A 27359-nucleotide genomic window follows, 5' to 3' on the forward strand; every position below is an offset into this window, starting at 1 on the left:
AGATATCTGCATTGCAAGCAGAGAATTTCTTTTTAAAATGTCTTTTATTCAAGTCTATGTCACCTTAAGCATATAGTTGTACAGTATCTAGTAGAAGATCTTGACAGAGGATTCCATGACGGCAGGATCCCCACAGACAGTATCCAACTTGTGATCCGTGTTGCAGCCCTGTCAACGTTGAACCATGAAAACAAAAACCTTTATTTATACATATATAAATGGTTACAGTCTACCATAGGCTCAAATATTATTTAAAAGTAAGCTATTTCTTGACAAAATGACTACACAAATGCAGTTTTTAGGTGTAATTTCTCACTGAGAAACATCCCTGAAAGACTGTACATGTTAAAAGAATTAACAGGTAATAACCAACTGACTGACCGACGTTACATATGTGGTCAGCTGGAGCTCCCCCTACCCTAGGTAACCAGGTGTACCCATGTTAACATATATGGAGATGCTCTCTGGGCTTTCAAAAGCCCCAGGCTTTTGAGTTACTATGGAAAAATGACTATAGTAGCTCTAGAGCTAATGCTAGGCTAGCAATCCATTACCACCTATAGAAAAACTGTACAGTGAAGCAACAGAAATGTGTTTTAACTTGCTTATGTACAGTTAAAGTTTATTTGTTTATTTATTTGGATCCCCATTAGCTGTCAGTAATTTGACAGCTACTCTTCCTGGGGTCTCTTAGAGATGACTTAGAGATGTACAGTAGATCAATTAAATGTAGCAACATATGCAGGGTGTGGCATACTATGGATTTTACATCTTTTATCTTAAATTAGTACTCAAAATAAAAAGAAAAAAAAAACCCAAATACATCCATTTTATATGAAATTAAGATCCCTGCATGTTTTTAAAGCAAAGCATTGCTATCAATAAACCCATGTAATTGCATGGCTTTACTAAACAATAATTCTGCTTATCTCTCTGTATTAGTCACCAAGATTTCTTCTTGCTAATTAACCCTATTCTTTGATTAATCTACAGAATTGTTTCTGCTTGCTTTACTAAACGGTGAACAAAAATATTTTCAATTGTTTCTTCTTCACATTTATTACATAACTCATATAACTTTCTGTTCTGCATAAAATAATAAATTCATTGGGAAAGGTTTCCCGAGACTGTAGCCGCAGTAGGAGTTTCTGGAGCTTTCTCTGGGATCATCTGTCTCTCTGCTGCAGGCTGGTGGACTCCTACTGCTACGCTTCCTCTTGCTCCTTCCCTTCCATTATAGGAGTTTGTTTGTGGGTGCTGCCATGGATTCCCAGCTGTACTTATATGGGTTGGATTAGTTGTTAGTCATATAGTTGTTGGATTCTGGCTGATTTGTTTTCTAGTGCACATTTAGCTTTTTTCTTCATCACTTTGTGGTGACATTTTCAATTTGTGATCACGTAGTCTACCAGAGACATAAGATTTTACTGTCAGTTAGTCTGTGCACCACTTTAGGTCACAATGGATTATCCTGACATTTAATATAATCATTTGCAGACATGGTTCCCGGGAGATGAATCCTTCCACTGTGTCGTGTCACCGTCCTTACATCTCGTTCTACCACCAGGATGGCATTAGCAGATTTAATTGAATTTCGCAAATGTCTTAACAACTCTCAGTAGGATTGGGATTACATTTGGTACATGCTTCTCTTCCTGAAGATGAAATGTAATCACTGCTGACTTCAAGGCACAGTGACATTTATGGTGTCTGATTGATGGCTAAGTGTCATTAAAAATATTGACAAACTTTCTAAATAGGCTCAGCTGCACTTTGCACAAAGTGTTTTCTTCCTGGAGTGCATTAACCTGTCAGTACTTCCACAGCATCATCATCATTATCGAAGCAGGTTTCTATTTTTATAAGAATTCACTTTACACTACATTCAGTCATTCAACTATTCACAAACACACACACTGATGGTGGCAAGCCACAGCTGCAATGGGGCTCACTGACAGAAGCGAGGCTGCCATATACAGGTACCACTGGGTCCTCTGATCACCATCAGTAGGCAATGCAGATGAAGTGTCTTGCTCAAGGACACAATGACACTGAAAGTCAAAGCCAGGGCTTGAACCAATAACCCTTCAATTGAAGGGCAAACTCCTGCATCTAACACCATTGTCGGCCAACAGGGCAGTTATTTTAGTGGTGACAGAATGTAATTACTAACACTTCTTCAGCCCAGAGCCATATTGATAAGAGGTTGAGCCAGAAGACCAAGCAAGTTCGGTTTCTTGCTCATCCTGTAGTTGGGGCCTTTCAAAATACAGGCAGGTCTGTGACAGAACCAACATTTTTGGTAATTATTTTACTAAATACACAACCATTACAAAAAAGGCTTACTTATTGAAGCTCCATGCATCACCATTCCTATTTTTCATTGTTGCCAATAGAGTTGTCGGAACTCTCCTATCTCTGTGGCTCTGGTCAGCTCAATGGATTTGGTTGTCTAGACAACAGTCATTCCACATGACACACAGGCTGACTCCAACCAAGGTCTGAAGGTATAAGATGCCTCATTAAGATGGTCAGTTTTAAAATTGACGAAAAATCTGAAAAAATGTATCAAACTTGTCAGGCTTTTGGTGGTTGAATGATTTGGGAGGTATTTTAACACCCTTTGCATCCCTCCTGAGAACTGTTTTAATCTTACAGCATTCTTGAGTGTTGGTGCTGAACATCTGCATCCCTTTGTGACGATCACAGTGGCAACCCACTGCTCCCCAAGGGGATGGGTCAAATGCAGAAGGGAATTTCTCCAATGTGAGATTAATAAAGTTCAATTATTAATATTATTATTTATGTCTCACCAGAGAAGAACGGGTGCTCAACAGGTACCATGGAGACGACATCACTGTCATCTAAATCAGCTGTTCTGCCTCTGGGTGGATCATAGTTTGTTGCACAATATTTCAGCTTAGTTTTATACATACATCATAACACGTGGCTCTGGTTTAGATCATGTTTTATTCATCTACCTCTTCTGGGGTTTCTCAGGTGTGTTCTCCATAAGCTGTCCAGGTGCCACCCTTATGAGAACTGAGTTTCACATTTGCCATTTGATAACATTAGGTCATAAATGAAGACTGTTGACTTTTGGTCACAAATTTGAAAAGGAATATCTCAATGTATCAATTTTTGTTTTCTCTGTTTTTACATATCATTGCCACCTTGACCTCTGCTTGTTCTGATCTCAGAATAATGTATGTTTAAATCTTTGAGTTAATATCTACAAATGCAACGGTCTGTCTGCTGCAACCAAATGTAATTCAGTTCAACTTAAACAGGGGTCCAGCCTGGTTATAACAATCTGTGCTTCATACAGTGGCTAATGGGTGTATGTTAACATATGGAATATTAATACATGGTTACTACTGCTTGCCGTCACTCACATTTTCTATGTTTCATTCATTAGGAGTTGAAAGGTTCCATTTAAGTGGAGGCAGGAGTCTTGAGGTCTTATTATGTCTTCATCTTTGCTGTGATGAAACGATTCAAAGTGTCCTTGTACCTTAAAGCAAATGTATTCAGGCTTTAATTGAAAAGTGCACTTGGTTACGTGTTGCATAAATGAAGGAGAGGTAAGTGAGAGAAACAAGGATGGAAATAAGCCAACTGAAAGAGACTGAGAGCAGGTAAAAGCTCTCATTATTTCACTATCAATTAATCTGCCGAAGCTCCTTAAGCTCTGGGACTTATCATCAGAAAATCTATTGTTTCTTTCTGTGTCCACATCCTGTATGGCTTACACCAGACTCTCAGCTCCTCCTCCACCCTGAGCCTTGGCAGCGTCTCATGTGGCCCATCAAACATATCTTTAGAGCAGCAGAAAGAATTTATAACTAACTTGTGGCGTATTTAAAAGATTGTTTCAGTAAGCCAGGGCTTTGACTTGCACAATGACTGACAATATTCAGGCACTCAAATCCCCAGTCTTAAGTCTCCAATCTGATATAATATTTGTGGTAGTCGAACTGCTGCAGCATGTCTTCATTGTGTTTAAATTATCTTACCTCTCAGCTGGTGTCATTTTTTTGTGTTTGTTCACAGCTTTTTGACATTCTTTTGTTAAAGTTAGATTCATATTTTCCACAAACCTTGTTTTGTTTCCTGTTTCAAAGAGAATGTGGGTATTCCAGCTTGGACTTATTGGCAGAACAAATGGTATTGTGGAGGAAAATATTGGCTTGTGATAATTGATAATTGCCTGCAGTGGAGGTGGAGAGAATCAGGTTCTAATTCGTCAGCGCTAGTTTGGTGTAACACAGAACCAGAGGGAGATAAGTGACTGATGAATGATTCCTATTATAAGCAAACTCTGAATTTAATGAGTAATTTGTTCCCCCCTTTTTTGCAACCGATCAATATGTGAATTAATGGAAGAATGCATTTCAATTTAACAAGTGCACGCTCCAAGATATACACTTTTCTCTGTGTATTGTTTCTTGTTATTTTGCCAGTGTTCCACAACAGTTATGCAGAGCATTTCTCTGCCTTCAGGGAGCATAAACAGGCACCATTCAAATCTAACAGCTGATAAGACTCAAAATAATCTGGATCCAAATGCCTATTTATTGCTCCTTTGTTATGTATCATATATTTTGATATGGGTTTATGCTGAAATGTAATATTCCATCTACTGTAAAATCCTCATACTGCAGTGGCAAATAGATTTTCTAAAATGTGCTCCAAGTGTTCAGCCAGGCTTCTGGGGGGAGGACTAAGAGGTGACATTGTGCAACCATAACAGCTTATAATTTACAGAACAATGTAAAATCCTTTTTGTGTCTCTTTCTGCATTCCCATCATAATAAAGCTGTGCTGTATTTGTCATTTGTTGATTCAGTTTTCCCCAGTTTTTATCTCCCTTAAGCAATATATTCCACCAATTATGTTTTCAAACAGGGGTTTTAGACAAACTTCGGACTAGACTGTTCAATTTTTAAAATTACGTAAAATAAACATCCAAAGGGATGGGTTTAATGCTGGGTTATGGTATTGTTTATCTACCCAGAACACCCTCAACACAAGTTTGGGCTTATTTTGTTAGCTAATCCTAATTTCTGATGACTACATAATCCTATATAACAGTCATCAGGTGTGTCTAACAAGGTTGTTTACATTTAAATATACATCAGAGGTAGGGTGGACACAAATGCAGAGATGAGGAGCGGAGATGAGTTTTGCTGATTTAATGAAAATAAAAATAACAGGAGACACCATGGGAAAACACACATGATGGTCAAAGTAAAAATGAGAAACCTGAGGAACTGCACAGGAGGTGTATATATGGGAGAGAGAACAAAGACTGGGGTAATCAGCTAACAGGGAGCAGGTGTGGATACAAGCAACTAGAAGATAAGGGAAAAGAGACTGGCACAAGGGGGCAACAGAGAGCAACACAAAAAAAAACACAACACTGCTTAAATATAACAATTAGAATAACACAAAATGGAAAAGAAACCAATGACCAAGAAAACAGAGCAAATTAAATAACTGAAAACTAAAAAAGAAAATAATAAATTTAAAAGGGGAAAACCATAACACCATCAGAGTATTTTTCTAAAAGGTTTGCTCTGTCTTTGTTTTCCATTTGTGTCTAGGTACAAAATGTAGCAAATATTGTTGTAAGTATAAAACCTGTCTTTTTACTGTATTATCTGATTCAAATAAACCTTCAAAATAATTGTTCCGCCTCTAAATGTTTCAAGGCAGTCTTGAAGGTCAGGAATAAAAGTGGGTCATTGCATAAAACTTTTTGAAAAAAATAAAAAATAAACTTAGGAGATGGCTATGGCAGAGAAGCTAAAATTGGATTATGAAAATTTTGCTAAGGTCTCTTGGATCTCGCTAAAAGCCTCTTTTTTAGGTTATGCTCTAGCTGCAGATGAAAGAAGATTCTAACAGCAGCAAAAGAGGAAGAAAACAGCAGGGTTAATCCCATGGAGTGGTTTTCCAGGTCAGCCGTACATAACAAAACAGATAAATAAACATTAAGACTTCAATCTTGTGGTCAAGTTTGCCTTACAGTTTAATTAATTTCCCACTGGGACATTTGGTACATGAAAGAATAAAACGCTGAATGATGAACAAATTTAGATTAAGGTAACCTGAGCTGTATCTCTCCCCAGCTCCTCCGATGTCACAGTCCCCTTTAATGCCGATTAATGGTCTCTCCCTCCAGCCTATCAGTCTAGGTTGATAGGTCTGCAGTTCCCGCTTTATCTCTCCATGGTTAGTTGATAGATTGATCAGAGCTCTGGGAGATGTCCAAAGCTTGGGGGATTGTTGTACAGTAGAATCTAACTCAGCTTTAAACTAAACCAGAACTTCCTTCTTTACCTGTCTGTTGGGTTCCTCATTCTTCATGATGTCGGTTGGCCTGTAATGTTCCATCTTCGGCCAGAACCACAAATCCTGCAGGTAGACTCTGATCATCATATTCTAGTGGACTCTAGCATCTGGCTTTCAGGCTTCTGAAAGTACTTGGTTGGAATTTATTTTATGTAGGCATCTCAGAGTGAAGGACTATCTAAAAAAATGTTTATACCCACGAAGATCGCCAATAGACTGCCTCACCTGATTGTGTAATGTATAAATACATTTTATGTTGAATAGCCAGACGTTCCTGCCACCACTGGCCAACACTGGCCTCAATGTGGCCATTTCTCACTGACTCTGCTGCACATTGTCAGATATGAATAATGACATGTCTCAATATAGAGGTGTGGGTAAAAATGGCAGAACGGACAAGGACATGACTTTGCTGCCACAGGAACTTTTGGCTCAGATGACAGTGACAAAGGTTCCCTGTTTCCTCTTTAGTCTGTAGGAAGCACAGAATTGCACCTCCAAGTAGGGATATGGGATACTGTATGTCAGCTTTCCTTTTGTCCAATGCTGATCAGATTTCCCTGAATATCCCCACTGTGGCACAACAAAGGGCATTTCTATTGTATGTTTTTCTTTTTTTTGTCATGACTCTAACACTTCAGAGCAATGAACTCCTCTAACAATCACCTGGCAAAAGACAAAGACAGAGTGAGAAGCAAATGCTTTAAGGCTGGGTAATAGTTGATGGTGCAGCAGTAATTTATGAAAAGTACACATTAAAGATTCATGGTGCCCTTCTCCTACAGTGTCACCATACTGTAAGAACACTATTCATCATACAAATGCAGCGTTAAAAGAGAATATGGTAAGAAAAGATATTGGTGACCTAGAGAAACAACTGAATGAGCTGCAGAACGGCAGGTATAAAGGTGAGAAGAAAGAAAGTAGAGCTGCAAGTCATTTTTTATCACGGTGCCCCATGGTGAGAACTCCCCATTGAGCAGATGAAAAATAAGCTTTTTTTTCTGCTATTGTCAGTACTTATCACTGTCCTGATCCTGCTGCAGAACATTGATAGGCTTTTAAACTCCTTCTTCATATCAACTATATCAGCTCATTGAAGACATGGAGGCCATGAATTATCTCCTCTTACCAGGGTTTACATTCACCATGTGGTTCCCTGTTTGCCTTCTGAGTCTCCTACCTTCTTTTCAAATATCACCCAGCCGAGACCTCAACACGATTAAATCAATGTACTCATGCCTTGGATGTACATAAAGCTGCTGATGAACGGGTCACATATATTTACCCACTGTGTGGGCTCAGATCTTTAAATATGAAAATAGTCATTCAATCTTTCATGTTTTTTTTTAACATGTTGTAGCAGCTTTCTGCCTTTGACATTTCAAAGGTCACCCTTGAGTGGATTTGATAAAAAAGGGCATTTCAGAAGCTACTCCGTGTCTCTGGATGGTTCTGGTTCGCTTGGATTTGTGATTACAGTTTCATGATGGTTTTTCTCTTGAATTCGCTGCTAAAGATGTTGGTCAGTGAGAAGATTAGGAGGCTCCTCTTTGACTTTCTATGTCCCTGTTTTTGCAAAAATGTCAGAGCCCCTGTAAGTAGAGGTGTTTCATTTCAAATGTGTGCTAAACATTTTTGTAATCCTAATATTGCTTAATTGCTCTGTGTCCAGTATAAAAACTGATGATGGCACTATCAAAACCAAGGCTGTTGTACACAGGTGCCACTAGGTGCCCTGGCCACCATTAGTTGGTATCATGGATGAACTCACTTCTCCAAAGACAAGATGACTAAGACAGACAGAGCTGGGGTTGAGATCAGTGACCTTCCAGTTGCTGGAAGAACTCATGCATCCTACACCATCATCACTAACAGCAACCAATTAGAAATGCCAAATAATCATGTTAGAACAGAAAACAACGTGGCCTTTGGGAAACCTTCAAAGTAAGTAATAATTAATATAGCAATTTTTTAAATTAACATACAGTTAAATCACATGTGTAACCGTAACCAACTAAAACATCCATTGGCTATTAAACATGTGCAGTTAATGATATGACTCCCAACAAAATCAATGTTTAGCAGGCTATCTTCGTATGAAAATGCTAGCACGTCTCTAATTGAGCGTGAAAAAACTTATGATCTGATGTCTTCATTAAAGCAAATTTAAGGAAGAAATATTCCCAACTCATGAAATACTGACGCTTGGTCAGTATCAAGATGAGAACCCCTCTCCTCATAGATTGGCCCCCAGTGTAAATGACAGGTTGCAGACATTGTATAAGGTGGCATGCATGAGACAGGGGACAATGTTTTATTTATTTATTTTTTTACATTTTAGCCTACAAAATTATTGTTGGTAGCTTTATGAGTCTATGGTTACCTGTTTACTAGTGTTTCTTTAGGTTTAGGGATTAGGTTTAGGGATGAGTTAGTGCTACTTTTTAACTTTGCAGTTTCTGGGAAATTTTCAGAGGTTCCTCCAACTTCCTGTCATGCACCCTGTGCATCAAAAAATTACAAAAGGGGAAGCATCCACTTTGATATCTGATGTCACTATTTGACAGGACCCAAATGCATAAACAAAAACTCAAGGTTGTTACTTGAAGGTTTTATGTAACTAAAAGTTCAACAAAAGCAAAAATCCCAAACATAAATCTACAAAAATGCTCAAAACCAAGAATACTGACAACAAGAAGGGGACAATGCAATGATGACAAACCAGCAAAGAGTGACTGAACAGGAGGAGAATAAATGGGAGAGACAAAGACCAGGCTAATTAGCAGATTGGGAGCAGGTGTGAACAGAGGGAAGAAGGGAACTAAGGAAAATGAGACTGACACAAGAGGGCAAACAGGAAATATCCAAGAAATAAAATACAATCAAAAATACATAGAACACAATAATCAAAATAACACCAATGAAAACTCAAAATAAAACTTGAACAAAACCAAAACCATGACACTATTATACTACAAACACGGTATTGTAACAAAGTTTGAACGGTGCAGAGTGACTCTAGTTGCATGTTTTGGTAAGTAAATGCAGGTGCAAGGTTATTTGATTTCTGATAATTGCAAGACTGCGTGTAGTTGAAAAGAAAGAGAGGTTGTTAAGTCAAGGACACCTATGAAATTGTAAATGAATGGTAGTTGAATGGCATCGGAATGGTAGGTGACTGGAAATTATTGACTTTAAGTATCTCCCTGTGTGTGCTACTGTGTTTAAGATCTGAAGACTTTTTTCACCTCAAAATTGTTTGATCCATGACACACCTGTATGGAAAATTTAACGGTGTATTTCTGGTTTGTCATTTTGGGCTCCTGTCAAGGTGTGCAGACAAAAACCATGCCAGCCTCTCCTCGCTGCGGGTCACCAAATCAACACAGCGTTTTCACGGTGTCGTGTTGGGCACTGTTTTCATCAATATCCCGGCTCCTCTGTCTTGATGGCTCTGGGTGTAGCAGAGAGCTGAACATTTTCACTGTACTGTATTAGACTCTAAAACCCCTTCTTTGTTTACAGCAGCAGGAGGGTGGAAAATGAACCAAGATTATGTTTTAGTGTTTTCCAAGATCAAAACAACATTTCAGAATGTCTCCATCTGCTTTAAAAATGCAATTGCTTTCCTAAAACCTTGTCATCTCTCATTGCTTTATTTTACCCTCGATCTTATTTCATGTTTTGAGAATCATGGCAGAAAAAAAAGGCTTCCTTTATGGTGTCATCTGTTATTAACGATTAACATCTCTGCTTTTATTAGAGCAAGTTTAATGTGATTTCAAAGTGGGTGTGATTAAAAAGCTAATTTGTTTCTGTTGAAATAGTTTTTGTTGGTGTAAAGACTAGGTTGCGCACTAAATTATGCTCATTTAAAAGGGGTTTGATTATTAAGTTGACAAAGCTACATCTGTGTGTTGTAGAATGCCCTGGGCCTTGGCCAGAAGTTACCATACAGGACGAAGAGGTCCCTCCTTGTCCCTCCCATGAGTGTGACTGAGAACCAGAGACCTCCATTCCCCAGGATCATTGGCAAGGTAAGGAATGCACCTTTAGTTGCTTTTTTGTTTTTTTTTATTACTTGAAGGTGTCATGATCTGGCCTGATTCCTCCACCTTAATTGTTTATTTCATTAACCTGCCGGTCCCTCCCTGCTATAATTATCATTTATTTCATTCAGCTGTTTCCTCGGCTTTATATTCAGTTCAGCCTGAGTACTTGGGGCCAGATCATTATTTGTTTTTCTTTTAATCTGTCAACTTATTCCTTGGTTCCATCCTGGTTCCTGGCGGCCAGTAGAGCCCTGCACTCCCGAGTCCCGCGGGACTCGCATGACCCAACGCAAAGCAGTGCAGTGTGGGACAAATATTGAAAGCTCATTGCGGGTGCGGGCGGGAGTGGTGATAAGCGGCAGTCCCGTGAACTAAAAACGTGTTTTAAAACGTAAAATAAAATGTAAAATAAAGTCATAAGTTATCAGTCTATGCCTATCATATATATATATATATATATACATCACAATGCGCTGGATATTGCAGCTTGTGCCACATAACGCGCATCATCCACTATGCAGTGAAGAATCGGACAGTAATGTGCTCAGATAAGCACAGTGCATTTAATTCCTCAAACTAATAACACGAATTGCCTTGAGCAGTAGGCGAACGTTGGAATCATGTGGCGAATTGTGGGCGGTAGCGGGACAAACTATTACAGGTGTGGGTGGGAGCGGGACTGAAAATCATAATTGTTTGCGGGAGCGGAACACTACGGGAGTGGGCGGGCGCAGGACTGGAAAATCTTCTCACGCAGGCCTCTAGCTGCCAGTGGAAAGAGAGGGTTTGGTGTCTATCTCGTCTCCTGATCCTTCCCAGTGGAGTCCACAGGGTTTTGGCTCTGTACGTGGGGAGGATCAGTTTTGGCTCCAAAAAGGAGACCATTTTAAAGTTCTGCTCATCCAGTTTCAAGTGTTTCCAGTGTCGTCTCTGTTACCTTCAACCACTGAGCCTGCCCATCTGCAACTGACAGAGTGACTCACTCTGTTAATCAACTCCTGTCAGATGATGATGGTCACTTACCTTGGTTTCTCCCACAACCAGAGTGTCTGTGATTGGGCGGTGCCCCGCCCCCCTCCTGCAGTCGCCGCAAACCGCAGATCCTCAGCAGTTTCGCTTCTGTTCCGTCTGTTTATGTTTTTATTTTGATAAACATTTTGAACTTTCCTAGTGGCTGTCTCACCTTGAATACTGGCTCCATCTGTTCTCTTTTTATAGAACAAGGATACCATTATTCAACATAAAAAAATTGTATTAAAATAAAATAAAAAAGAGTTGTGTGTTTTGTACCTGAATCCAATACACTATATTCTAGGTAGATAAACTGTATTCAGAGATGAATTAATTTCTTCTTGTTTTAGAAGCAAATAGTTTCACTCTTCATAAGTTTTATTTAGAACAATCTTCATTTTCACACCTGCTTCAAAAGCCAGTGTCCTGTAACATCAGCCATCAGCTCTGCATTAAAACGGCAGTTATTATATACATAAGCTAACATTAGCTAATTGCTAACCCCTCACTAACACTAATAGCTCTATGTTACAGTGGCGGCTCCTTCAGCTCAACCATAGAGCAGACGGTGCTGTATTAATGATTATGCTGCAGGAATCTCCCAGGTGTCCTTTATATATTTACTATACGCCCAACACACACCCATCTGTGAGTTTAATATTTGTATACAGTGGGTTGTGGAGAGGGTGTGTTAAGGTTGATCTTATAATAACTCTACATGTTCCTGTTCAGTTCTATTAATTAATGCAAACTATTGAAACACAAAGTTTCTTTTTGTCTATGAAATTTCTTTTTGTCTACACTTGTGTATACAAAATGACAAAATAAATCTAAGTCTGTTGTAAATTGTCTCATTAACCTTTCATAAAATACAAACAAAGACTAAGTATTTAGACTAAGTAAGATTTCACAAAGAAAAAAAGCGGAAACATCAAGGAAATGTTTCTCTACATTTAAGTGTCCTCGGCTATGTGGTGATATGTTCTTTTTGTAACAACTGAGTATTCATCTGCTTTGAAATATTAGTTGATTTTTTTTCCCAACTCATAAGAAATATCACCAGACTCAATCCCCTTTGTTATTCCATTCAAATACTAATTAGTTTTAAAGCAGGATATGATTAGAAATATTATGCATCATTGTGGATTTTGACAATCCACAATTAAGCTCCACCTTAAAAATGGCAGTAAGTGTTGAGGTTTCTTCCCTGAAGCTCAGTATAACGTGAACAGTTGGTGTGATGCAGAGGCTCAGTTATATCGAGAGGCTTCTGCTTTATTTAATATTAAAGACAGAAATGTAAAATGCCATAAAGTTAATGAGATACAGAAAAAAGAGGACATATACTGTGACGTGCTTTATACTGTAGACAGCAAGAGGAAAAGTTGTTCAATGGAAAACTTTCAACTTTATATTTTTACCATGATGTGGAATATATAGCATAAATTTATTGAAAAGTCACTTTATATTTAGACATCTATTCATCCTCTGAATCAGGACAACCAAAACATTTAGTGAAATATTGTGAAGACTGAGTTGTTCTTGATTTAATAAAAAAGCTTTTTTTGTTACTTTAAAAGAAAATTGCATAAAAAAACAAGGTTATTTCTATTAACCTTTTTTTTCTTGATAATATACAGTACAAACACCTGATTCAGAGAAAGAGCAGAAAACCTTCTAAAGCCAGTACAGTTCAGTCTGTCATGATAAAGATCACGACCTTGGCAGGTGTTGTCATTGCAAAAACAAAATACACTTTGTGTGATGGTTTTAAAAACTGACAAATGTTAAACTTTTCCTTCTTCTTCTTTAATAAAATCCATTAAATGAATAATTTGTCAACATCAAGGTCAGGTTTATTTATGTGGTACATTTTACCAACTTGAGATGCAGAAAGTGCTTTACAAACTAGTATGCAACAAAAAAGATAAAGAAAGGGAAATGCATAAGATTGATACAATAGAAACAAAAAACATTAAATACTTGAATACATTGGAAGCACTTACACAAAGACAAATATTAAGGCAATAAAAATGAAAACGTTTTGGTTAACTTGAGAGAAAACCAACTTGATGAAAACATTTCTTCAGTCAAGATGTAAAATGTCCCAGTTTTTTGCAGATCTATTTAGACCCAGACTATCCCAGCCTGTCTGGAACCCGCTGTAGAAAAAGATCAGCCACCTTCCTATTTAACCTTTTACCAAAAAACGTATAGTTCGATAGTTCCAATAGTTAGGAGTTTGACATTTTTGCGATTTAAAAGCAAAAAGTACACATTTGACATGCATCCTCTAACATCAGCTCTCTGAAGAGGAGCCAAAACTGCACCTATTGGTATTTGGGACCAAATTGAGAGGAAGAACAGAGAACTGTTGCAAACCAAAGAGCACAGAGTTTCAGTACTCTAATCTGCAAGCAGCAAAAAGATGAATAACATGTTTAAAGGTATTCGCTGGAAGGCTTTAACTGCACTCCTCTTACACCTGCATAAATCCCTATTTATGTTTTTCATGGTAAGAACAATGCACAATATGAACTGAAAAACTTAAGCAGGTAAATATCTGCGTCTTAAACTGATAAAATGCAAACAATGCAGTTTTGAATTCATGATCTACAGTGATGCAGTTCTATAGATGGATTGGAAGCAGCGATGCATGAAGCGAGAAAATATTTATTTTGGTAGTTAGCCAAACAGCGAGATTTTTCTGTTTGACTCCCAGAATCTATTCGTATCCCACTCCAAATACCAGAGCATTGGCCTTCTTTGTTCTCTGTTTGTAGATGTGGACTTTCTCTGGTGGATTTTTTCCCTACTAAATCATACATTTAAACATTACCATCATGGAATGTAATGAGTGGATGGTATTCTTTGGAGGCCATCACTTGTTGAGTTTAAGTGTAAAAAGAGATCAAAAAGTTCTAAAAAATATCCAACCAAAGGCTCTAAATTGAATTGAAGATTAAAACAATATTTCCGTCTGTCAATTTCCGTCTGTCTATAGTGCAGACAAAATATACCTAAACATTTTACTCAGCTTAGTTCTACATCTGAATGCTCGCTAGCTAAGACGTGTTCTTCATCTCTCAGAACCTCTGCAATCTGAAGATAGAGCACACTGAACCCTCCTCATAATAGATAATTGTACCCCAGTGACTCTGACCTCAGCCCATATTCTGACTCTCTGGCTCATACTGATACTGTCCTACTCAGTATGGTCTCACTAAAGCAAGCTTATTGCCTGGAGTTATCAGGTAATGAAGGTCAGTGGACTTATTTCAACTGCATGGATCTTAAAATCTTTAGGGGTGGTTTTGGGGGATTTATGCAGATTTCTGGTGTGGTAAACTAGAAGTGGATATAGAGGAGGGAGACCCAGCAGGCCATATGGAATGCAAATCATTCCTGCAGGCTCAGTGTCAGTTAGAGCAACTGCTACAGGTCTTCTGTTACATGTACATGTTCCTCCAAGCCTGTAGAAACATGGTTTTTACAAGAGAGTTCTTATTTTCTCCCACTCCTTCTATTGTGGTCCCTAAACATCCTCTCCCTCCTAAATTCCAGCTTCTTAACACTTTCCATTTGCAAATTCGATTATCTTTTCATCCCTTTGTTCTTCCATCCCTCTTCTCTTCCTCCACACACAGCCTTGCATGAGAAGACAGGATTATGTCGGCTACTTTACCCAGCAGAAAGCTATATGTTTGCGACTTGGCAAAATTGATTTTCCACCCCAATAGTTTTCCCTCTTCGCATACAACGTACCACTTCCATATGGCACCCATTCATTTTTTATACTCTCTTCCTCCTCACTCTGGGAGATAAGCAGTTTGAAGGAAGGGTGAGCTGAGATTGCAGGGGCTGCAATTTGACATGTATGGCTGTGTGCATATATAAGGCTCTGTGTGTGCGTCTGTGTGTGCTGGAAGGAGGAAGGTGGGTTAGCTGTCAGGCTGCTCGCTGGGGAAGGGTAAGAACCTTGTTGTTTATGTCACACTTCCTGCTAGCTGTGGAATTGTTTTGATACAGAGGTCTCTCCCCGGCCCTCCCTCAGGGCCCGTAAACACCACACAACAACTCAGACGGCAGCTGGAGCATGCAATGAAACTGATATGCTTAAACGTTCCTCTTAGTATTCCCCACTTTAGTCTCTGCTAATTGGAACATCTTAGAACTCTGGAAGAGAAATCAGTCATAGCTCAACTAGTTCAAATCTTTACTTCTAGGCTGCTTTTGAACTGGTCTCAAAAAAGATTGACTGTAGCCCTTCTTTAGGAAAAACAAACTGCTCCCTGCTCAGTGATGCTGCACATTTATCTACCTTATGTTCAGAAGTCAAGTCCAACAGAAGGCATTATAAACACATCTTCCTCTGACAGGTTTTCCACTGCAGTGATGGAAGACAATACATTAAATGAGTCATTTGACTGAAGTACACTCATAAAAACAACACCTTCTTCTCCGCTGGGAAATTAACTACTTTAAAAGAGTTTATTGGCAGCTAAAACATAAGCCTTTTCTCTGAGTGGGAAGTATTGGACCAAACTTCCCACACCCTCTGATGAGGTTAACACAAAGGTTAGAATTCTGTAGAGATGCATGCTGGGTTAACTGGAATCGTTAAATTACTCATTAGGTGCTAAATCTGTTTGTTATTGACATGTTTATCAGGTCAGTGAGTGTTTGGGTTGTCTTTAACCTTTGCACATTCATTTAGGAGAAAGGGTTTAAGAATGGACTGCTATCCCTATGTTGTTTATATAAAATAATAATTCATCATTTTAATCAAAACATTGAGTTTAGATTACGTATAGATTTAGAGTAGTGTGCTTGAAAGGCAAGGAAGGCTTAAAATTCTTTGAATAAATTTTTTTTATGTGCATAGAAAAAACAAAAAAAACAAGAGGAAATGTGTTTTTCACACCAAAACGAACTAAGGAAAAATATTGATCTGTTGAAAAGATATCAGTTTGCATTTTCCTTCCAACGTGCAAACCTTCACTGAATGAACTGAAAGGTTCTTTGGATTAAGTTTTTCCGTAAACCATTGGGGTCACTACACAAAATTGAGGAGCCCCGTGAGATGATGCTCAGGTTCTACCTGTTCATCTTCACTTGCTGACAGGTATGCTTAACTCCTACCATTCAATGAATAAACTATTTTCCCCCTAATTTTATTGTGATTATACCAGGATATTGCAGGATGTTTTGATATATTTGTGTCATATTAATTTGACTGAATATATATATCTGTTACTGTATTAGAACTAAATACATTTTTTTTTTCAAAATGAACATTTCAAACAAATTACATTCTTCATATATAAAATAGACATACAGTACTACATAACTAGAGATAAAATTTATATTTCCTTATTCCTTTTGATACCGGTCATAACGTGTAATATTTTGATTAGGGAAAAATATATTTCAGATATCATAAATATTGCATATGTTAAGCTAATAAATGTCAAAATAGGCAAATATTTAAACATTTCAAGGTATATAAAACGTAATTCTTAATAGTACAATTAGTACTAGCACTTCTTGAACTTCAATTTGTGCTGGGAAAAATGTAATTTAGAGCTTCTATTATTACAATTCTGTGAAGAGGTGAGAAAAGTACCCCAAAATTCTGTAATGTTTAAAGAAATCACTCAAGTAAGAGTAAAAAGTAGATGGTAAAAAAGCTACTAGACTACTAATGTACTGAGTAACTGATCTACTTACTACCCATGATTGTAACAGCTGATTTAAGATATTTTAAGTTATAGAACTTACAAAATTCAATAGTTGAAGTATGTAAGAATAGGTTAAGTTATTCTGTTATTGTATTTTCACCAACCTCTAAATGACACAGCAGACTCAGCAGATGGAAAAAAATAAACCTTTAACCAACAACCCTTGTTTTCATTAGGTGAAGTTACTGACAATTGATGGAATAGCCAGAAATTTTACTCAAGTACTGTAAGAGTAGTGATATTTTATCATATTTTTACTCAAGTAAAAAGAAAATGTACAGTGGTGTCAAACTATTCCTAAAAGTAAATTTTCTTTAAAGCTACTCAAGTAAATGTAACTGAATAAATGTAACTAGTTACTACCCTTCTCTGGTTCTGAGAATGGATGTGACTTTGACCAGGAAGAATCCTATTGTAGTGATCTACAAATGGAACAATTCATAGGAGAGTTATTTTAATAAATGTCAATATAGCCTGTCATAGCCAACATTATATAAACTTATGCATTAACTCGAGCAGCAATATTCTCCTTTTCCATCTTCCTGTCCTTGTAGTTGTAGTGTTGTTGCTCAATCTTTTAAACACATTCTCATTTACTTTTTCATTTTTGCATTAAAACCTCTAGTTCCAGGGATGTGTAATAGGCACTTCCTGTTCCTTGTTGTCATGGTGATTCATTGACTCAGGGCTCCACTGATAATGGCTTTTCATACTTGTTACGTACATGTTCAACTCAGAGTGGACCTACTTATAGTTGATTGGACTAATTCATAGTAGCCATCATGAAACAGAAAACTCAGAGTTTACAAACTCAGGATAGATCAATTTAGAGTTGAGGATTTGAGTTTGAGTTTGTTAAAACAGATCCATGATTTCTAATAAATGGACCTGACACCATATCATCATAACTGAAACTTGCATTCAGTGTTTTGAACTTGTCTGACAAATGGTCAGCAACTAAGACCCCAAAAGAATCAAATTGCCTTAATCAGTCAGTTGCATGTTGCTCCAGGAATCTTATGCACCTTGTGTTGAAAGAACTAATTGGGGTTATGTGTTATAGTGTTAAGTAGAGTTTTAATACTTTGTTGTTTTTTTAACGTTGACTGAAAAGGTTTTAGTTAATTATCGCACACTTTTACGTATCATTCATTTTTACATATCGGGAGTTATGCGGGTAACATGGCGCCGCAAGGTTTTTAATATGTATGCATGTTTTAGACGTGAAGTTAAAAGGATGAGAGATTTTCAGTTGCAGCCTTGCTTCCATGGAACTTTCACAAATTAACAAAATTGATTACTAAAATATCCCAGAGGATTTCATTTTTTGGGGGGTATGCAAGGACCTTCAGTCATTTAGTGTGTGTTTACTGCCTTACCTCAGGGTCTAGCTCTCACCAGGTCTGACATGTCCTGTCAGCTCAAATGAAGTGCTGTTTCTGAGAAGAATGAGTGCTCCGTTTGGCTAAAATAGTAATGAGAACAGACATGTCTGGCAGTTTTCCTCCATTGTTTTAGTGCTAGTTCTTCCCTAAATTAGCTCAGCCAGTGACAGCCTGATGTCACTGTCTTGTTTTTGTAAATCTGTTGTCTGTCAGGCATTAGACTTTTAAATCTCTTATTTATGTTTTCCTATCTTTTCGTTTGCAAACATACAAGGTCCTTTACAGCTCTTCACCATCTAAGACATTCAATATCAGAGCTTTATCAAACCTGCCAAGCAAGAAGGGAGCAAGCTGACTTGGGATATCTGACAGGCAGCCTCCGGGCCTCGTCATTTAGTCTAATTGATTCTCTTAATTATCTTGGAAAAGCTACCCCCCCCTAAAAATAAAAATAAAATAACCAAACCCCCCAAAGACTGTTGTTAAGCATTCCTTTTAGATGAGATATTCACTGGCTGTAAGTGCAACTGTCTTGATTTATTTCCCTAACCTTAACTAGACAAACATAGTTGAGCTGTATTGAAATGGAGGAAAGAATCATATTAACGGATGAATACATAAATAGCATTGATGAAATTTGCTTAAGAGAATTTAAAATAGACAGGTTACTGCAAAGCAGTCAAACAGGAAAGTTAATGAAGTTAATATAATTTGTTTGTAATCCATTGCAAAAATGGTAGAGTAATAATCTAACAATAATCCAAAAGTTGTTTTATGATATGACGTGTAATTGCATATTAATGTTACAAACCAATTACTAATATTGTGGTGTCTAATGAATATTATAGATCTAATAAGAAATAAGCTGGTTGGAGCCCAACCAACTGTTTTACCAATTTTTCATTTATTCTCTATACTATTTGAAAACTGGACTGATTTGTCTATATAGTTCCCTAATCATCTAATATGTAGGGATTCATATAAAAGAGCAATAGACTTTGAAATTATTTAGGTAAAAATGTGCAATTTTCTTTTAAGAACAACAATTTCAGCATTTTCTGTATTAGCTTTTTCAAACAAGTTGCTTTATTTTTATAAATTGATTACTACCTCAAACTGTCTTTGTGAAAAAGCTTCGATTTGGCTACATACTGTAGATTGATGCAAATTTAAAAATAACTGAAATAATAAGTGGGGGGGGAAATTATTAATAAAAAAAACAAAAAAACAACAACTTTTGCACCAGTAAATTCAATTTCTTATTATTTGATACATACCCTGGAAACTTATTTTGTTGTAGTTTTTGGACCAAATCTAAGCTACACCTTAAATCCAAGGGTTTTCCAGGTTTTTCAGTCAGATTGTGGGACCTCTGGAGTCAAAGGCTTTAAAAAAACTTTATAAAGTCTGCTATCCCATATTTTGAGCCACAGATGTTATATCGTCTCTCAGCTGGGATTCATATTTGCAAAAGCCATATCTACAGTATTGTTGCCCAATATTTCATCAGCCCCGCACATCAAGGTGGCTTCGATTGTCTCAGAATAAAGTAGATAATGTGTAATGAGGGATGAAAAGTACAGGCCTGGTTAAGCTGAACTCACCTAGTTCCACCCCTCAGTGCCAAATTGTCACTACAGTGTCCCAATGTATACAGGGTAAAATGGAGTGGCAGGACAATCAGGCAGACCGCTGTACAAGCTGCTTGACACACATTACACCTCCCCACAGCCTTACACACACAGACGTTATGTCCTAATATCCTTACGGAGGACTTTCCATTAATTTCCTATTCATATGTATAGCCTTACTGAGCCTAAACAATACCAACACACCTAATCCTAAACCTGACCTAAACTTTATTCACACCTTACCCAAATCTCCACCGAGGAAGAGAACTTTTCCTCATGGGGACCAGTAGACTGGTCCCTACAAGTACCTGTAAGTCCCCAAAAATATTCCTGAGAAATTTGCTTTACACTGTCCCCACAAGGTAACAAATGCATGGCTACCCACCAAAACACACACTTGCAGAGACCATCGAGGCCCCAGGAAACCTTTAGCAGCCAGTGATTGTCATTAGCAGCTGGCTGTTTGACCTTGATAGGGATAACAGGAGCACCACTGATGGATATTTCTGCATGCCGTCACTCACACACATGCACAGAGGCTGAATTTGAAACCGTCACCTTTTGCCACAAGGTCGTATTTAGGTGTTGTGTGATTTTTTTTTTTACACTGTTTTGTAAGGTGCTGATTCAGTGTGTTGACATTTTTCTTTGGATATCCGGATTGCTTCTCTTTGTATGAGAGGATGTCTTTGACTGTATTCATGATATGAACCTGTTATTTTTTCCACTACTTCTGATTTTCTTCTTGAGTCCAGAAAGGAGCACTGACAGCATGAGGCATCATCCTACTTTTAAAGCCCACAAACCAGATCACACAAACATTCCTCTGCTCATCCATTGTTTTGTTGCTCATTCTCTCTGTGTGCTCTGAGGTGTTTGCTGCAGTAGAGCCTCACCACACCTTCTGTCATCTTCCTGCAGGATTGTGAGCTCCGCAGTCTTTCATGTGTGCTCGGCTGGTAATGAGAGCTGATGGAAGGAGGCAAGATTCTTCCATCAGTCCTCCTACACACAGAGAGACACAGACTTGGTGGAGACAAAGCCAGTGGGTGCAGATACATATCTATGCCCGTGTATGCCTATCAGAGTGTGTGTGTGTGTGTGTGGAGCATCATTTGTGTGTGTTCTACCCCGCAGAGATGCCTCCTAATCAGTGGAAACTTCTCCTGACACTTCAGTTCCTCCTCAGATAAACTTGCTGTGCTTTTAGCTGTGACGTGTTACATTCCTTCCTTCTTGGACTCCTATTTCTGCCCCATCCTCTTCTTGCTGGAAGTCCTTCCTTCCTTCCTTCCTTCCTTGCTTCCTTGCTTGCTTGATCGTTTTATGTGCGTGGATTTTACTAAACTTGTAAGGCAACATGGTTTTAAGATCATACCAAGTTGTCCTAGTACCACAGTGGAGGAGTCTGCAGAAAAGAAAATACTGAATGCGTTTTTAATTCACAAACTGAAATTGAAGTCAGACATGAGACATAAATGGACATTTCAGGAACCTGTCTGGATTTAGAGGGCAATATGGACGAAGAGGGGGAGAGAGGAGGAAAGTTAGACTGCAGAGAGTTTGGACAGTTCATCTCGTAGATCTGTTGTTCACTATCAACAAAAGAAAAGTTCGGTACACAATGTTTAACATTTTCTTACGGTTATGAAAAACATGAAAAACAATGTTACTGACAAGAAACTGTTTTAATTGTACGTAAGATCACAGTTGAATAATAAAAGAAAAGGGGACTATGCTGACAAAGAGGTTTACCAGTTGAAAAAAAAGATCAGAAACTTAGACAAGAATTCAATAATGTGGAAGAGTCTGAAGCCTGTTAGTCTTTTGTATGTCTTAGTGTTAAACCTTACACCTTTGGGAATCAGCCACTTCCGAGTTTCAACTTTTAATCTGAATGGAGCCAGAGATATGAGGAAGAGAATCAGTGTGTTTGAATTAATGAATCTAAAACAGGGAAGTTACAGTACTCTGATTAACTTGAGGCAAACCATTGGTGCAATAGCAATTCTTTTTTTCAAATACTTTTTCACCAGAGTCATATGAAATTGAAAAGGTGGTGAAAGGTAGAATAAATGAGGTGAACACAAAAATAGGAGTGTTTTAATATTGGCTTTGTTTGTGTATGCTCCAAATGCAGGACAGGAGAGGGCTTCTTCTTATTCAAGCTTGAACATGTTTTATGTAAATGTGAGGATGACAGTGTTGGGAAAGTTAATTCCATAAATGTAATATAGTTCATATTACAAGTCACATTTGTAAGAAAATAATAAGTTTCTTTACAATATTACATTTACAGTTACATTTGCTAAAATAAACATTAAGAACATTACAAATGAAGGTTTGCAATATTTTTCCATAAATAGCTGAATCCCAAAAATGTGATAAAGAATAATTAAACAAGAAAGACCTTAATATGGCCTGACTTTTTTGTTTGGCAACTACTTAATAGCCAAAAAGCATTTTTAGTACATGCATATAAATTCAGGCATCAAGGGGTTAAATAAACTATCTATGATAACCTGTTCATATTTTGACAGTACTACATCATTAGAGTTTTTTTACCTTGTCACTTCGTCGAACAGGGTTTTTTTTTTAACTTTTGATATGCCGGCAACTAAGCTGTAGAAAAAAGGCCACCAGCCTTCTCAGTTCTCCTGGGTCAAACATCATCACAGCTGGTCTGCAGAAATTCAACTTTAGTTTTTTAGATTTGCTATCATCTTCTGACTTCTTGCTTCAGGATGCTGTGCACTCTCTCCAGGGGATTCTTGAGGTTACTTGTGGTATTTTTAGCCATAGACAGTTCTCTTGCCTACCTGCCTGCACACAAAGTGCATTCTTCCTTTGACTTAAACCTATCTTGGTTTTCTTGTTTTTAAAATCATCTTCTTCTGTTGTTTTAAAACCGTCTCTTACTGATATAAAGCAACACCCCCCCAAAAAAAGTCTTTTTCTCCTCTTTATTTAAGCTGTTGACTGTGGGCCACTCAGCTCAGATTGCAATGCGTTACCCACCTTAATAACTGTAATAATAATCTCATTTTAGCTTGTATCGTGTTATATTACTCTGTTACTGCTGAATGTAATATATAACTGACGTGTCAAGAGAAGTGTATATTGAAACATATACATTGGGCAGACAATATAGATTGGCCAGAAGTACAGATAATTATTTTTCTGCAGCCAGGTTGGACAGAATATACAGTTTTAGACATAATCTGGGTGTAATATTCATCTTGATTCGGTTTCTTATATTGTTTTCATTGCAAATCTTAAGCATTGATCTGCTTATTGGCATTTTAATACTGTTTTGTTGTTAGTTGTCAAGTTTAATAAGGAATTCAGTTTTTCCTTTAGATTCACCAAACTAGAAAATATGATTTTGTATTTTTAATGCTGTGGTGAAATTGTGGTAAAACTGAAATCTAAGAATTCTGTGAAATGAAATGGGCTTCTGGACAATTCACAGGAGATGAGTTTGTTTTGAAAACCTCAAGTCCAAAAAAGTCTAAAAAAGCTTTAGCTGACTTGCTGGGCTCAAAAACAAGAGGGAGATTCATTTTAATGCAGATTCCACAAAGCTGCTTTGATGGACATGTATAGAAACTTTCCTCCCGGTTGGAAAAAAGGAAAGACAGGGCAAGATCTTCCATGGTTTAAAATCAGCTGCGAGGGATCTTTTGACTGCAGATGGTGACATCAGGCAGTAGTGGGAGATATATATGCTGAACTGTATAGTTCTGAGTACGTTTTGAACATTGTGCAGGGAACTCCCGAGGGATTACTGGTCAGACCTCTGCTTGACGCCATGGAGATTTTTGAAGAGAGCTTTATCGACAGATTTCTACCTCAGAGCCACAAGAGAGCAGTTCTCACTTGCTGCCAAAGTAAGGGGATCTTTAGGAAACATCTCGGGTTGTACTGTACTTGGGGGATTGGGACACAGAAAAACTGGGAAGGAGTGTTGGAGAGGATGGAAGTAAGGTTAGCAAAATGGAAATGGTTGTTGTCACAAATGTACTATAGAGGTAAAGCGCTTCTATAATATTGCATAAAATTACATGTTTGGCACCCCTTTTGGATGTACTAACAAGAATTCAATCTTGTACGTTAAATTCTTTTGAGGGATAAAAAGAATTGAGTATCCCAATCGAGTACCTTGCCAAAGGAGGAAAGTGGACAGGGACTGTTTCATCTAGAGCAGAACTGCAGCTTTTAGACTACAGTTTATTCATTTATATCTTGACAAAGATGTTTTATGAAACACAATAACAACCATCATACGAAGAAGAGTGGAAAGTTTTGGCTTAGATGTTTCTTTGTTTTTATAGAATTTCAAAGTAAGATGTTCTCAGATGTTCTAAGAATCTATCTATCTATCTATCTATCTATCTGTCTGTCTGTCTGTCTGTCTGTCTGTCTGTCTGTCTGTCTGTCTGTCTGTCTGTCTGTCTGTCTGTCTGTCCAAGGAAAAGAATTTGGTCAGAAAAAGTTGGCCGGCACAAGATTGGTTAAAGGGCGATATTTTGAAGGTTTTTTTTATTTTCTTTTTTCCCCCCGTTTTAAAAGGCAAACAGCACAGGCAGAAGGAATGTGTTTAAGAGGATGCAGCTCTGAGAAAAAAAGAAGGATGAACCGAGGGAGATGAATAGAAGTTTGCAGAAGGGTTGGAATGGACATATCAGAGAGATGAAGCAGCGGGGGAGCAAGTAGCCTAAAAGGAAGAGGGAGCAGAGGGGGAAGATGAAGCAGGACATGGAGATAAATGCCAGAGAGCTCTGGAGGGGCTCTGAGTGTTCAAGCTTTGTCTGACATAGGCTTGTAATGCTGCAGCCTCATGTCCCATGCTCTTTCAAGTGGGAAGTAGAAAGGCCTTCATTTTAGCTGCTGTCCCATTGAAGTACACTCTCATTAAAGCTAACCTCATGCCTCTTCTCTGATCCTTGGGCACTGCACAGTGAGGCCGTTTAAATCCTTGACTCATAGCCTCAGCACTAAGGTCACTGCTGAGTATTTATGTGTTTATGAGGAGGCAGCAAAGTGATAGAAACTTTATTATGAAATAGTTTGAGGGTAAAATCCTCACTGCTTATACTGACACAACACTTTGCAAAATTAATAACACCTTTTGAACTTCTATTTTATGTTCTATAAGCACAAGCTAATTGGGGCAGACTGTGAGAGACCAACCAAAAATGGTGCATCACTTAAGGAGAACATAAAATATGGATACATTTGTTTTGTTTTTTCTCTACTACCTTTAAAGAGGAGAACATCTGTGAACATCAGTGTTCAAATCTCTCCACAGATTCCCAAATGGATTTATATCCTGACTTGAGAAGGTTTTTTCAACAAATAAATATGGTTTGATCCAAACATTCTATTGCTGGTCCTTGTTCAAGGTGGTGGTCCCTCTGGAAGGTTATCCACCAGCCCAGTTTCAGGTCTTCTATAGCCTCTAACCACTTACAGTATCCTCCCATTATTCCTGACCAGTATTTCTGTTCTGCTAAAGAAATGCATCCCCACAGAATGATGTTGACACTTTGTTTCCCAGTGGGATGTTGTGTTCAGGGTAGAGTGCTCTGTGCCCCCTTTTCCACTGCTTCTCCTGTGGTTAGCCACACTTAATGAGAAATATTAACCAATCAAGGGGGTCTTGATTAATACCAACCTCAATCTAATATCAACTGTTCAGATCTGTACATTTCCTTAGAAACAATCAAACATAGCCCTGAAACTGACCATGCAGTCATCTGTGTAGAAAAAAGAAATTGTTGGAAATAAATCCAGCTCTGATGCCAGCTGTAGATCAAAGGAGGCTGGGGGCCAAAACTCCAGCTGTTAGTTAACCAGTGGAAAACCAACAGGTTCTGAGTAGAATGGAGTGGTGCTGTGAGGAATGGGTAAAGCCTATGGAACACAATGTTTTACATGAAGAAGAAAAGCTCATTTTCAGTCTGTAGATGAAGAAAGATGACAGAGACCTTCTTGACAGACTTTAAGCTGTAGCTGCAGTAATCTACTGTATGGTTCTATAAGCTATTGCCTCAGGGGGTATTTACTCAGGCTCAGCACACCTATCAGATTTGTATTTGTAAAACAATGTTTCTTGTAAAGAAGGCTTTACAGATGCATGTTGTGTCTCCTGGGTCTTCGTGGTTGTATTGCAATTTTGTCATCAAGGGTTTTGCATTTTACTGCCATTTATGAATCTGCAACAGTTTTGTGTGCCTTCATAATATCAATCAAAATTCTTTGTAACAATATGAAAAATCAGCCACTTATTTTATGCAATTTTTATATGTCTACTTAAAAGAAAAAAGTTTCTTGTAATTTTTTTTTTTCTGTGTAATTGAGCCTTATTTGTCAGATACTACAAGATTTGGCTTTCCGTTATTTTTATTGTGTTGTGGGTCTTTCTGACTGCTTAGGGTCTAATGTGCAGCTCTAACATTCTCTCTGTTTGTGTCTCTTTCTCTAACCCTCATGATCCTGCTGATGGGAAATCTGTGGACTCTGCTGGCAACGACAGTCTCATGTGAGTTTGAGCCCTTTGACCAGGATGCTTCTGTCATGATAGTACAACTGTCAGAGAATAAAACTACGAGGCAGCTCAATCATCAAACCATATTCTTATAAGTTAATTTGTATATATGAGATATTTAACAAAACTGTTGTTTGCTATATATACAAGCAAACAGGCCATAATCAAGCTTATAATGTTTGCTTTAACGTAAGCTCATCATTGTTTTAGGCATTTTGCACCATCATTCAAAGGGTGTGGGAAAAAAAATTGATTTGGCGATATATATAAGTTGTGATTTTCAGCTGCCCTATATAATATCTATCGTTCAGTTCCTAGTATCTATAAAAATAAAAATAAACATTTTTACTTAAAAAATTAGGGAAAATGAGCCACCATGCTCTTTTAGACACCATCGTGGAGCCCTTTCACTGTGCGGCGCAGCACCATATCTGTAGATGAGAGAGTTACTGTGGAAGATGTGGACTGACTCAAGCCCCAAACAACATGGATACCAAAATAACTAAATGATCAATATCTTCTGATAAACATTTACAGCATGTGCTTTTTTTATCTATAAATTTAATATTTGTTAGCTGGGAAAAATACCACAATATATAAGGATATTGCAGTATCATGATAATATTGTG

At 37.8% G+C, this 27359-nt stretch overlaps 1 protein-coding gene across 1 annotated transcript in view; it reads left to right on the forward strand.

The window, feature by feature from the left end:
- cdh13 (cadherin 13, H-cadherin (heart)) overlaps positions 1 to 27359 on the forward strand; it is a 496790-nt gene that overhangs the window by 189571 nt on the left and 279860 nt on the right. Inside the window, exons 4-5 of the mRNA XM_038293940.1 lie at positions 10284 to 10397; positions 26719 to 26724. Coding sequence (XP_038149868.1) covers positions 10284 to 10397; positions 26719 to 26724 — 120 coding nt within the window. The remainder of the gene's footprint in view (positions 1 to 10283; positions 10398 to 26718; positions 26725 to 27359) is intronic.

This window comes from Cyprinodon tularosa, unplaced genomic scaffold, assembly GCF_016077235.1.
Source record: "Cyprinodon tularosa strain WSP-4 unplaced genomic scaffold, ASM1607723v1 ctg332, whole genome shotgun sequence".
NCBI classification, from domain to species: Eukaryota; Metazoa; Chordata; class Actinopteri; order Cyprinodontiformes; family Cyprinodontidae; genus Cyprinodon; species Cyprinodon tularosa.